This window comes from Pristiophorus japonicus, chromosome 1 (assembly GCF_044704955.1).
Source record: "Pristiophorus japonicus isolate sPriJap1 chromosome 1, sPriJap1.hap1, whole genome shotgun sequence".
Lineage (NCBI taxonomy): Eukaryota > Metazoa > Chordata > Chondrichthyes > Pristiophoridae > Pristiophorus > Pristiophorus japonicus.
In genome coordinates, this window is record NC_091977.1 from 108,514,351 (window position 1) to 108,527,210 (window position 12,860).

General features: G+C 43.5%; 1 protein-coding gene across 1 annotated transcript in view; it reads right to left on the bottom strand.

Annotated features, from left to right (window-relative positions):
- Nucleotides 1-12,860, bottom strand: part of LOC139229975 (solute carrier family 28 member 3-like) — a 249,072-nt gene that overhangs the window by 101,880 nt on the left and 134,332 nt on the right. Inside the window, exon 8 of the mRNA XM_070862064.1 lies at nucleotides 461-586. Coding sequence (XP_070718165.1) covers nucleotides 461-586 — 126 coding nt within the window. The remainder of the gene's footprint in view (nucleotides 1-460; nucleotides 587-12,860) is intronic.

Sequence of the window (12,860 nt, forward strand, 5' to 3'; positions counted from 1 at the left end):
ATTGATTGGAGGAAGAGGGTCTAGTAGTGGTCAACTTTCCCTCAACTTCTGAAGACCTCAATCTAGATCATAGCCTCCAGTCAAAGTTTTCCCTAGATTTTCAGGGTACATCTGCCCCTTTAACATCAGCCTAATCTCTTCATGCCGCTGCAACAAGTGTCCTGTTTATCCATTGCCACATCTTCCTCTTCAGTAGTAGGTAGCTTCCTCTCTGTGCCGTTCAGATAAAGACCCTCAATTCAGGAAACTAGGTTGAGGCAGTAGGCCGAAATTCTGCTCTGATCCTTCTCTAATGCGCGGAGAATAATTCAGCCCTTGGAGTCTTTCAGCCGTATTAAAATTAAGAAAAAGTTATCTTCCTCCTGGTTACCTTAGAAATAAAAAATATGCACAATCATAACAGAACAAAAAAGCTTCTACTTTTATCACATTTAGTAACAGCCTATTGTCAATCACTTACCCCAAATGAAACATATGCTCCCAGGACACTGCCTGCAATGGTAGCAAATCCACTAGTCATTACAGAATGTAATTCAGACTTTGTGAGATCGATTATAAATGGACGAATTAGTAGTGGAGCCTCAGTCTGCAGAACATACAAGAGTAAACATTTCAGAACCTCACACCAACACACCAGTTTGTCAAAAGTACATTGCTCTCTCTGAATGAATAGGAATTACTTATGATAAAAACACAGTAAATTGGAATCTGGCATAACATAAGGGGTAAGTTTTCAAGGTGACGTTCCCAGCTCCCACCACCCTATGACCCTGATGTTGACCCAGTCAGAAATCTAAGTCAGCTCACAAGGTAACTAAATAGAAAGAAGAAATTTCACCAGTAAACAGAAGAAAAAGAAGAACTGAAAACTTTATTGAAACTGAGTTGGAGCTTCTATCAGAGAATGGATATCATTTTGGGGACAGGAAGGAAAAAGACTGCAAACTCTGCTGCTCGAGCATTTTGGAAGGACGTGGTAATGATAATAGTTGGAATCTCTGTGATTCCCAGATACCCCTGCAACATAGGAAAAAAATCAATGATCTGACAAGAGCAGCAAGGGTAGGTGCATCAGCAGGGTTCAGCAATTATTTGGGCTGGAGAGTCACTTAACAAGTTTTGGTGAGCTGTTGAGGGCTACACACATAAAATGAATTGTCAACAACAGCTACCATTAAAATTTATAATGGCATTTATTGCATAAAGAACCTTTCATGGTGTTTCCACACAATAAAAATAACACTTATTTACATGCTAACATGATACAGGTTTACTCAAAACTTATCTTAGCCATTGGTGTTATTATATCATAATTAAAACTGTAAAACTGGTTACTCGACAAGATCAGCCATGATCTTATTGAATGGAGGAGCAGGTTCAAGGGGCCATATGACCTACTTATGCTCCTGTGCCTTATGTTCTTATAAACACCGCCATAGAACAATTGGGCTAAATGACCTGTTTTTGTGCTGTACATTCTAGCAAGCAAAAAATATTTACTCCACTTGCTTCTGTCGAAACTTGACTATAACTGGCTGGTGCTGAAACTTGTCATTCACAAGCACGAAAGATTTAACATCAACTGGTCTTTCACACAAGATGTATAGTCAAGATGAAAGCTTGGATTATACGACAGTCCATTAACCACAATGATCCCCGAATGTGCTCGATCCTGAGCATATTCCAGAATATGCACTATCACTTTACAAAATCCTAGTAGAGATTTTTTTTTCTTGCAAAATTTCACCCTCAGCCAATTAGTAATTAATTGGTAAAAAAATAAGTCTTTGATTATTATATGGGTGAACTGTTAAACATTGTCATTAAAGTAATAATCATTCAACTGATTGAATATGAGCAGAGAATTTGTGTCACATTAATAAATATATCAGTATGAGGTTACAAAATTAGGGAACAATAGTCATGTAATTAGTAAATTAATAAGCACAATTTTAATTGCTCACCAATTGCCTTATGAGCAGAGGGTGTTAAAATAGCAAATAAATCTGTTAACTAATTTACTAATTATCAGTTAGTATAAATAATCAGTATTAAATAATTAGATAATTAAGATGCTAATTAGTAAACACAAATCAGTTTTGCATTAATTAGTTAGATGATAGTTAATAGTAGGTTAACAAGTATCATCAATCAGGCTCCCCATCACTGAAGGTTGGGCTTGGGTTGCGGGGATAGGGGACGGGAGTGGGGGGGGGAGAGACGAGCCTGTGCCCTCTCTGCTGCTGCACTCACCACCAGTTTAGGTGCCGCCGGTAAAAGGCACTCCTTCGGGGGGGCCGTGGCCCAATCTGCGACTCCCAGCTGCCTCCTGTCCACCTTAGCTGCCGATCTCCATATCTTGCCTCCTTTCTCTAAAGCCAGTTTCTATGCTGACTCCTCTGCTGTCTCAGAGACAAATGACCTGCCTCTTGTTGTCAGGTGGAGCGGGGTCAGATGCAGACGTTCAAACATCGAAGTCAGGCCTTGATGGGCCAGATAGAATCCATTGGTGGACCGGTACAGCCCAGGGGCTGTATTTTGGCCGCCACTGTGTTACAGCAATTAATGCCAAGTCTGATTTGTATCACAGAAGCAACAACAATTTGTATTTATATAGTGCCTTTAATGTAGTAAAACATCCCAAGGCGCTTCACAGGAGTGTTATAAGACAAAAATTTGACACCGAGCCACATAAGAAGAAATTAAAAAGCTTGATCAAAGAGGTAAGTTTTAAGGAGCGTCTTAAAGAAGATAAAGAGGCAGAAAGGTTTACGGAGGGAGTTCCAGAGCTTAGGGTCTAGGTAGCTGAAGGCACGGCATTTGATGGTTGAGCGATTATAATCAGGGATGCTGAAAAGAGCAGAATTTGAGGAGTGCGGCTATCTCGGGGGTTGTGAGGCTGAAGGAGATTACAGAGATAGGAAAGGGCAAGGCCATGGAGGGATATGTAAACAAAGATGAGAAGCATGGAAAAAGTATGCCCCTGGGGTGCCACAGTGAAAATTCTATCCCTTCATGCATATTACATCTGTAGTTATTATTGTGTAGAGAACTCCAATGAAGCATCAAAGGAAACATGTGCAGTAACCGTATTTATCTGAAACTCTTAGTTATTAACCCCATAGTTAATATGGAGTTAATGCTGCAAAAAAATCACTGGAAGAGGGCGCTGGAGATCAACTTTACCAAGAGTCTCAACATTGGGCATCACAAGAACTTTGCCCACGCTGTAATTCATACACTCATTTGCACTCATCAGCCCAGAAAGAGTCAATCTATAGGCAGGCTGATAGACATAGTTTAGATGAGCAGTGGCCATTAGGTGATACACAACACACAAGGAAGCCAGAAGAAGTGGTAGTGGAAGTGGACAATGATACACCTAAGCAGAATCTAAAGAAAAGGCAGCCCATGGTAGAAAGGCATTCGGATGAAAATAACAGCGGTCTTGCTATGAAAAGAGGACTTCTAGCAGAGGATCAAGCTCATAAGAAGGCACTGTAAAGTCTGTCTAAAATGTGCAGCAGCTGACAGGGATGGCAACAGTCTGTGTGGCAATAATCAGAGAGAAATACTCTAAAGTGCCCAGTACACTGGAAGCTCCAGGAACTTGTAAAAACACCCGCAGAACACAGAGACCACTGACACATAACTCCATAGATATGAGGAATGAGGGGAGCTTTTCCTGGGTCTGTACCCAAACGGACAGGACTGTATAGGCAAAGCGAATATCAGAATATCGGGCAAGTTGGATTGCACGCCTGAAGAGGAACCTACCCATTTTCTTTCCATAGAAGAGTCCAAGTATCTCGTGAGATACTGATAATCAATGTTCCCTCCAAGTTGCACAATTCTATGCTGCTCCCGTGCAGCCCAGGACCAGCTTTTTCCAATGTTAAGTTTCATGAATGGGCCGCGCACCCTTAAAGGGTCTGCACACCCAAAAAGAAAATTACGGGGAACATTGCTAACAATATAAATGAAAATAAGGAATGGTGGATATGTTGAATAACTATTTTGTGGCAGAATTTACAGTAGAGGAAGAGGATAGCATGACGGACATCCCAAGGAAATTAATACTGAATCATGGACAGAGACTCACCAAAATTAATGGCCCGTAATTTCCGATCAGCGACGAAGCAAAGATGTTCACCGCTGGCCCCGAAGTAGGCTTCCCACAAAGATCTTGTTATCTCTGTGGCAACATGTCCATGGGTGGGAGTCACTGCTCAGCCAGTGTCGAAGCAGTGAATGACTGATCGCAACTTCAAGTTTTCATGTTAGTTTGCTGTTTTTACCCAGCGCAAATTCTGGGCCAACCTAGGAAAATTAACAGTATTGAAGAAAATAATGACAGTAAAGAGTGACAAATCGTCAGGACCAGATAGTTTTCATCCCAGGATTTTATAGGAAGTAGGTCAGAACATTGCATATGCACTAACTATGATCTTTCAAAGTTTTCTCGATTCAGGAACTGTTCCGTTAGATTGGAAAATTGCGCATATCACTCCGCTATTTAAGAAAAGAGAGGAAAACCAGGTAATTATAGACCAGTTAACCATTTTTAATATATTCCTTCATGGGACATGGACATAGCCAGCATTTATTGCCCATCCCAAAATGCCCTTGAAAAGATGGTGGTAAGCCATCTTCTTGAACCGCTGCAGTCCTTGTGGTGAAGGTACTCCCATAGTGCTGTTAGGGAGGGAGTTCCAGGATTTTGGCCCAGCAACGATGAAGGGGGACAGTGTAATAATTCCAAGTCAGGATGCTGTGTGACTTGGAGTGGAACTTGCAGGTGATAATGTTCCCATGCTCCTGCTGCACTTGGCCTTTCTAGGTGGTAGAGATTGCAGGTTTGGGAGGAACTGTTGAAGAAGCCTGTGGTGAGTTGCTGCAGTGCATCTTGTAGATGGTACACAGTGCAGCCACGGTGTACCGCAGGTGGAGGCAGTCTGTGTTTAAGATGGTAGATGGGGTGAAAATCAAGTGGATTCTTTGTCCTGGATGGTGTCAAGCTTCTTGAGTGTTGTTGGAGCTGCACTCATCCAGGCAAGTGGAGAGTATTCCATCACACCCCTGACTTGTACCTTGCAGAGGGTGGAAAGGCTTTTGGGAGTCAGGAAGTGAGACATTCACCGCAGAATACCCAGCCTCTGACCTGCTCATGTAGCCACTGTATTTATGTGGATGGTCCAGTTAAGTGTCTGGTCAATGGTGACCTACAGGATGTTGATGGTGAGGGATTTGGTGAAGGTAATGCCTTTAAATGTCATGGGGCGGTGGTTAGACTCTTGCTCGTTGGATATAGTCATTTCCTACCGCTTGTGTGCCATAAATATTACTTGCCACTTATCAGCCCAAGCCTGAATGTTCTCTTGCTGCATGCGGGCATGGACTGCTTCATTATCTGAGGAGTTGCAAATGGAACTGAACACTGTGCAATCATCAACGAACATGATGAAGCAGCTGAAGATGATTGGGCCTAGGACGCTGCCTGAGGAACTCCCGCTGTGATGTCCTGGGGCTGAGATGATTGACCTCCAACAACCACAACCATCTTCCTTTGAGCTAGGTATGACTCCAGCGTGAGGTTTCCCAGATTCCCTTTGACTTCAATTTTACTAGGGCTCCTTGATGCCACTCTCAGTCAAATACTGCCTTGATGTCAAGGGCAGTCACTCTCACCTCACCTCTGGAATTCAGCTCTTTTGTTCATGTTTGGACCAAGGCTGTAATGAGGTTTGGAGCCGAGTGGTGCTGGTGGAACCCAAACTGAGCGTCGGTGAGCAGGTTATCGGTAAGTCCCAGCAAGCCTTTGTTCTTTGCCTCAGAGCTTGCACCGGCTGGAGATCTGAAAAAACTTGATTTCCTTCACCTGCGAACATGACTTTGATGCTTAATGATCACACTGTTTGATTCATCAGCTGTGGCTTTGCTCTGCTTTAGTTTCTTCAAGTCTTCGCTCTGAATTCTTCTGTCAAATTGGTTTTCGCTCTCCTGGACTTTGATGGACATTGCTAGACTACGTTTCTGCTTTGAACTACACTGGCTTACAACGTATGTTTCTGTGCTGGACTACACTGGATTATACTGTAAGACTACCTGTTACTTCTCCATCTCTGCTGCAAAAATATTTTTTTTTCCTTTTAACTGCGGCTGTGCCTCTGCTGAACTCTTTCTACTGGTTTTTCAGCTCTGCTGGCTTCTTGAGAGCAGCTGCTGGTTCACTCGTTCTACCGGTTTTCAACTTTGCTGGTTGCTGGCTGCAGTTTTTATGGCGATCCACAAACTTGTGTCAACGTCGCCATCATCTCTCTGCACCGCTACCGACTCTCCTTCTTATAGCACATCCTCGATCTCTCTATACTTCAAATAGCTTCTGGACTTCATTCACCTGCTTTGGACAGTGGTTCGTCAATGCTCCATGCTGGCCAATCCTGTTCATGTCGACACTGTCCTTCCATGGGATCTTGGACTTTGACCCTGGTCTCCCTATTATTGTATCCGATTAACTACTACATTTAAACAGGCCTATGTAACCTGAGCTTTTCCCCTGTCCATTCGTATGCACACTTTGGCTGCTGCTTCGGACCTGAGACATTCAATACTTTTCCACTTTTGCCCCCCATTCCTTTTCTCTTTATTCCTCCTTGACCGTTCTCTCCGGTCAACATGCCTCCTTTCATCTCTCCTCTCTTGGATACTCTGCCCTCCCAAAACCCTACCTAAATCCTTCATTACTCTTCGACCTTCCTACTCTCCTGCTGCCACCCAGGCTTGACTCCCTCCTAAATAAGCCTACTGCTTCCCTCTGTGCCTCTCTTGGCATTCTACGAATGTCCCATCGAGGCACTAGTCGCTGCCTCCTTACGAGTAGCAACCCCAACTGTCCCATCCTATTCTCTCGCTGACATTCCCACCTAGCATGCCCACTAGGGGCTAATCTTGCAATCTTCTTCCTGCCCAATTCTCCCGCCTCCCCCCTGCCCCCAGCACTGACCCTTTGGATGCCGGTAGTGGGGCAGCTTTCACTGACCCGCTCCGCATCTCCTTCCAGAAAGTCCATTCGCTTGCGAACAAGGCCCTTCCCATCCATGAGCTTATTGTGGATGATGGCATCAACATCATGTCATTGACGAAAACTTGGTTGAGGGGTGATGCGATGACACCTTACCTCTAAATGAAGTCTCCTCGCATGGCGAAACCTTCTACCACTTGCCCAGCTCAGACTGCCATGGTGGCGGTGTGGCTCTCATCAGCAAATCACACCTTGGTCTGTCCCACTACTCCTCCAGCGCTTTTTCTCCCTTTGAGCATCTCACCCTATTCCATTCCTCTCACCTCTCATTTAAAATTCTGGTTCTCTACCACCCACCCAAGAACCATAAAAATGTTATTACCGATATCTCTTCACTACTTTCTTCCCTCTGCCTCTGCACCGAACGACTTCTCATCCTCGGTGATTTCAATCTCCATCTTAATTCATCATATTCTCCCTCCTCGGAGTTCTCTAGCCTCCTATCCTCCCTTAATCTCTCCCTCCATATAAACTCCCCAACCCATATTCACGGCTAGCCCCTCGACCGTGCCATCTCTCATGGCCTCGCTACTCCCATCGTGTCTGTTATGTCTTTAATACTCTTATGAATGACTCCACGAGGTCTAGTATTGTACTTGAGCTGTTGTGACCTTAGTCCCATTTATTGTAACTCCAGAGTGAGACTCAAGCATGGTGGGCAGCCTTTTATACTGGGCCCTGCACACCTGTGCAGGTGACCCTCAGGTCTCCCACTGCAGTGCCCTCTGGTGGCACACCTTATGTGACTATACAGTTAGTATACATGGTCTACGTACATGACAGTGTCAATCGCAGATAAGGCCATCTCTGACCATTTCCTCATATCGCTGTCCACCCACAACCCCCTTCCAGCAACCCCCAACCCTACCTCCTTCTGTGTCTGCCCCAGGTGAAAACTCTCTTCTCGATTCTCTTACAACTGCACTTATCAACTCCCAACAGTCCAGCCTTTAGCCCTCCATTCACCATGACATTTCAGCTGCCATCGCTCTGCTCAATCACAATCTCACCACCAGCTTTGATGCCTTAGTCCCTATTAAAACAATTACTCTATCTCATGCTGGCCATTCCTCCAGGTAAAGCGCTGAACTTCGCTCCCTTAAGTCCAAGGGAAGCAGACTTGAACAGAAATGGCAGACAACAGGTTTAGCCAGTTTAGTCCTGCTGTCATCTGTCAAAATCGCTCACTATTCCAGAAACATTCTGGAATGTAAAGATAAACCCCAGCTTCTATTCTCCACAGCTAACCATCTTTAGAAACCCCTCTCCTCAGTCTTCACCCTCACCTCTGACAATAAGAACATAAGAATATAAGAAATAGGAACAGGAGTAGGTCATTTGGTCCCTCGAGCCTGCTCCACCATTCAATAAGAGCATGGCTGATCTAATCTTGGCCTCAACTCCACTTTCCTGACGGCTCTCCATAACCTTTGACTCCCATATCGTTCAAAAATCCATCCATCTCTACATTAAATACATTCAATGACTCAGCCTCAACAACACTCTTGGGTAGAGAATTTCAAAGATTCACTACCATCAGAGAGAAGAAATTCTTCCTCATCTACATTTTAAATGTGCGACATCTTATTCTGAAACTACGCCCCCGAGTTCTAGATTCCCCCATAAGGGGAAACATAAGAACATAAGAAATAGGAGCAGGAGTAGGCCATACGGCCCCTGGAGCCTGCTCCGCCATTCAGTACAATCATGGCTGATCCGATCATGGACTCAGGTCCACTTCCCTGCCCGCTCCCCATAACCCCTTATTGTTTAAGAAACTGTCTATTTCTGTCTTACATTTATTCAATGTCCCAGCTTCCACAGCTCTCTGAGAGAAGAAATTTCTCCTCATCTCAGTTTTAAATGGGCGGCCCCTTATTCTAAGATCATGCCCTCTTGTTCTAGTCTCCCCTATCAGCGGAAACATCCTCTCTGCATCCACCTTGTCAAGCCCCCTCATAATCTTATACGTTTTGATAAGATCACCTTTCATTCTTCTGAATTCCAATGAATAGAGGCCCAACCTACTCAATCTTGCCTCATAAGTCAACCCCCTCATCTCCGGAATCAATCTAGTGAACCTTCTCTGAACTGCCTCCAAAGCAAGTATATCCTTTCGTAAATATGGAAACCAAAACTGCACGCAGTATTCCAAGTGTGGCCTCACCAATACCCTGTATAACTGTAGCAAGATTTCCCTGCTTTTATACTCTCTACATCCTCTCTACACCTACTCTGTTCAGCCCCCTGAGAATAAGGACATAATAACATAAGACCATAAGAAATAGGAGCAGGAGTAGGCCATTTGGCCCCTCGAGCCGGTTCCGCCATTTAACATGATCATGGCTGATCTGACCATGGACTCAGCTCCACTTCTCTGTCCGCTTCCCAAAAATTCTTTATTCCCTTAATGCTCAAAAATCTATCTACCTCTGCCTTAAATATATTCAATGACCTAGCCTCCACAGGTCTCTGCGGCAGAGAATTCCACAGATTAAAACCCTGAGAGAAGAAATTCCTCCACATCTCAATTTTAAATGGGCAGTCCCTTATTCTGAGACTATGCCCGAGTATAGTTTAAACATAGAAACATAGAAACATAGAAAATAGGTGCAGGAGTAGGCCATTCCGTCCTTCGAGCCTGCACCACCATTCATGGCTGATCATTCACCTCAGTACCCCTTTCCTGCTTTCTCTCCATACCCCTTGATCCCTTTAGCAGTAAGGGCCATATCTAACTCCCTCTTGAATATATCCAATCAACTGACATCAACAACTCTCTGCGGCAGGGAATTCCACCGGTTAACAAATCTCTGCATGAAGAAGTTTCTCCTCATCTCAGTCCTAAATGGCTTACCCCTTATCCTTAGACTATGTCTCCGGTTCTGGACTTCCCCAACATCAGGAACATTCTTCCTGCATCTAACCTGTCCAGTCCCGTCAGAATATTATATGTTTCTATGAGATCCTCTCTCATCCTTCTAAACTCCAGTGAATACAGGCCCAGTCGATCCAGTCTCTCCTCTTATGTCAGTCCTGCCATCCCGGGAATCAGTCTGGTGAACTTTCGCTGCACTCCCTCAATAGCAAGAACGTCCTTCCTCGGCTTAGAAGACCAAAACTGAACACAATATTCCAGGTGAGGCCTCACTAAGGCCCTGTATAACTGCAGTAAGACCTCCCTGCTCCTATATTCAAATCCCCTAGCTATGAAGGCCAACATACCATTTTCCTTCTTCACCGCCTGCTGTTCCTGCATGTCAACTTTCAATGACTGATGTATCATGACACCCAGGTCTCGTTGCACCTCCATTTTTCCTAATCTGCTGCCATTCAGATAATATTCTGCCCTCGTGTTTTTGCCATCAAAGTGGATAATCTCACATTTATCCACATTATACTGCATCTGCCACTTGTTTGCCCACTCACCTAACCTGTCCAAGTTACCCTTTAGCATCCTCCTCCCAGTTCATACCGCCCCCCCCCAGCTTAATGTCATCTGCAAACTTGAAGATATTACACTCAATTCCCTCAGCCAAATCATTAATGTATATTGTAAATAGCTGGGGTCCCAGCACTGAGCCCTGCGGCACCGCACTAGTCACTGCCTGCCATTCTGAAAAGGACCCATTTATCCTGACTCTCTGCTTCCTGTCTGCCAACCAGTTCTCTATCCACGTCAGTACATTACCCCCAATATCATGCGCTTTGATTTTGTACATCAATCTCTTGTGCGGGACCTTGTCAAAAGCCTTTTGAAAGTCCAAATACACCACATCCACTGGTTCTCCCTTGTCTACTCTACTAGTTACAGCCTCAAAAAATTCCAGAAGATTCGTCAAGCATGATTTCCCTTTCATAAATCCATGCTGACTCAGTCCGTTCCTGTCTCTGCTTTTATACTCTATCCTCCTTGCAATAAAGGCCAATATTCCATTTGCCTTCCTGATTACTTACTGTACCTGCACACTAACTTTTTGTGTTTCATGCACAAGGACCCTCAGGTCCCTCTGTATTGCACCACTTTGCAATTTTTCTCCACTTAAATTATAATTTGCTTTTCTATTTTTTCTGCCCAAGTGGATGACCTCACATTTTCCCACATTATAATCCATCTGCCAAATTTTTGCCCACTCACTTAGCCTGTCTATATTTCTTTGCAGATTTTTTGTGTCCTCCTCACAATTTTCTTTCCCATCCATCTTTGTATCATCAGCAAACTTGGCTACATTATACTCGGTCACTTCATCCAAGTCATTAATATAGATTGTTAATCGATGAGGACCAAGCACCGATCCCTGCGGCACCCCACTACTCATGGCTTGCCAACCGGAAAATGATCTATTTATCCCGACTCTGTTTTCTGTTAGTTAGCTAATATATTACCCCCAACCCCGTGAAATGTTATCCAAATACACCACACCCACCGGTAGCTCCTTATCCACGTTCCATCCTCAAAGAATTCCAGCAAATTTGTCAAACATGATTTCCCTTTCATAAAACCGTACTTTCTCTGCTTGACTGTATTATGATTTTCTAAATGTCCTGCTACTACTTCCTTAATAATGGTCTCCAGCATTTTCCCAGGCTAACTGGTCTACAGTTTCCTGCTTTCTGTCTCCCTCCTTTCTTGAATAAGGCACCACATTTGTGGTTTTCCAATCTGCTGGGACCTCTCCAGGGAATTTTGGTAGATTACAACCAATGCATCCACTATCTCCACAATCACTTCTTTTAAGACCCTAGGATACAGGCCATCAGGTTCAGGGGACTTGTCCACCTTTAGTTCCATTAGTTTGTCCAGTACTTTTTCTCTAGTGATAGTGATTGTTTTAAGTTCCCTTCTCCCTCTAGCCCCTTGCTTATCTATTACTATTGGGATGCTTTTAGTGTCTTCTACCATGAAGACCGATACAAAATATTTGTTCAAAGTCTGCCATTTCCCTGTTTCCCATTATTAATTTCCCAGTCTCATCCTCTCAGGGATCAACGTTTACTTTAGCTACTCTCTTCCTTTTTATACACCTGTAGAAGCTCTTTTTGTCTGATTTTAAAGTTCTTGCGAGTTTACTCTCATAATCTATCTTCTCTCTCAATTTTTTTTCGTCGTCTTTTGCTGATTTCTAAAAAATACCACTAATCTTCGCAACATTGTCTGCTTTTGTTTTCAATTTGATACCATCCTTAACTTCCTTAGTTAGCCACAGATTGTTCATCCTTCTCTTAAAAGTTTTTCTTTCTCATTGGAATATATCTTTGCTGAGAGTTATGAAATATCGCCTTAAATGTCTGCCACTGCTTTTCTGCCATCTTACCCTTTAATCTATTTCCCCTGTCCACTATAACTAACTTTGTCTTCATACCTTTGTAATTGCCTTTACTTAAATTCAGGACACTAATTTCAGACCTAAGTTTCTGACCCTCAAATTGAATTTGAAATTCTAACATGCTATAAACACTCTTCCCTCAAGGATCCTTTACTTTAAGATCATTAATTAATCCTATTACATTACACATCACCAGATCTAAAATAGCCTGCTCCCTGGTTGGTTCCATAACGTATTGTTCTAAGAAACCATCCCAAATACATTCTATGAACTCATCTTTAAGGCTATCTTTGCCAATTTGATTTGTCCAATCTATATGAAGATTAAAATCACCCATGATTATTGCCGGATCTTTCTTACAAGCTTCCATTATTTCTTGATTTATATTCTGTCCTACAGTGTAACTACTGTTAGGGGACTATAGACTAATCCCACCAGTGACTTCTTTCCCT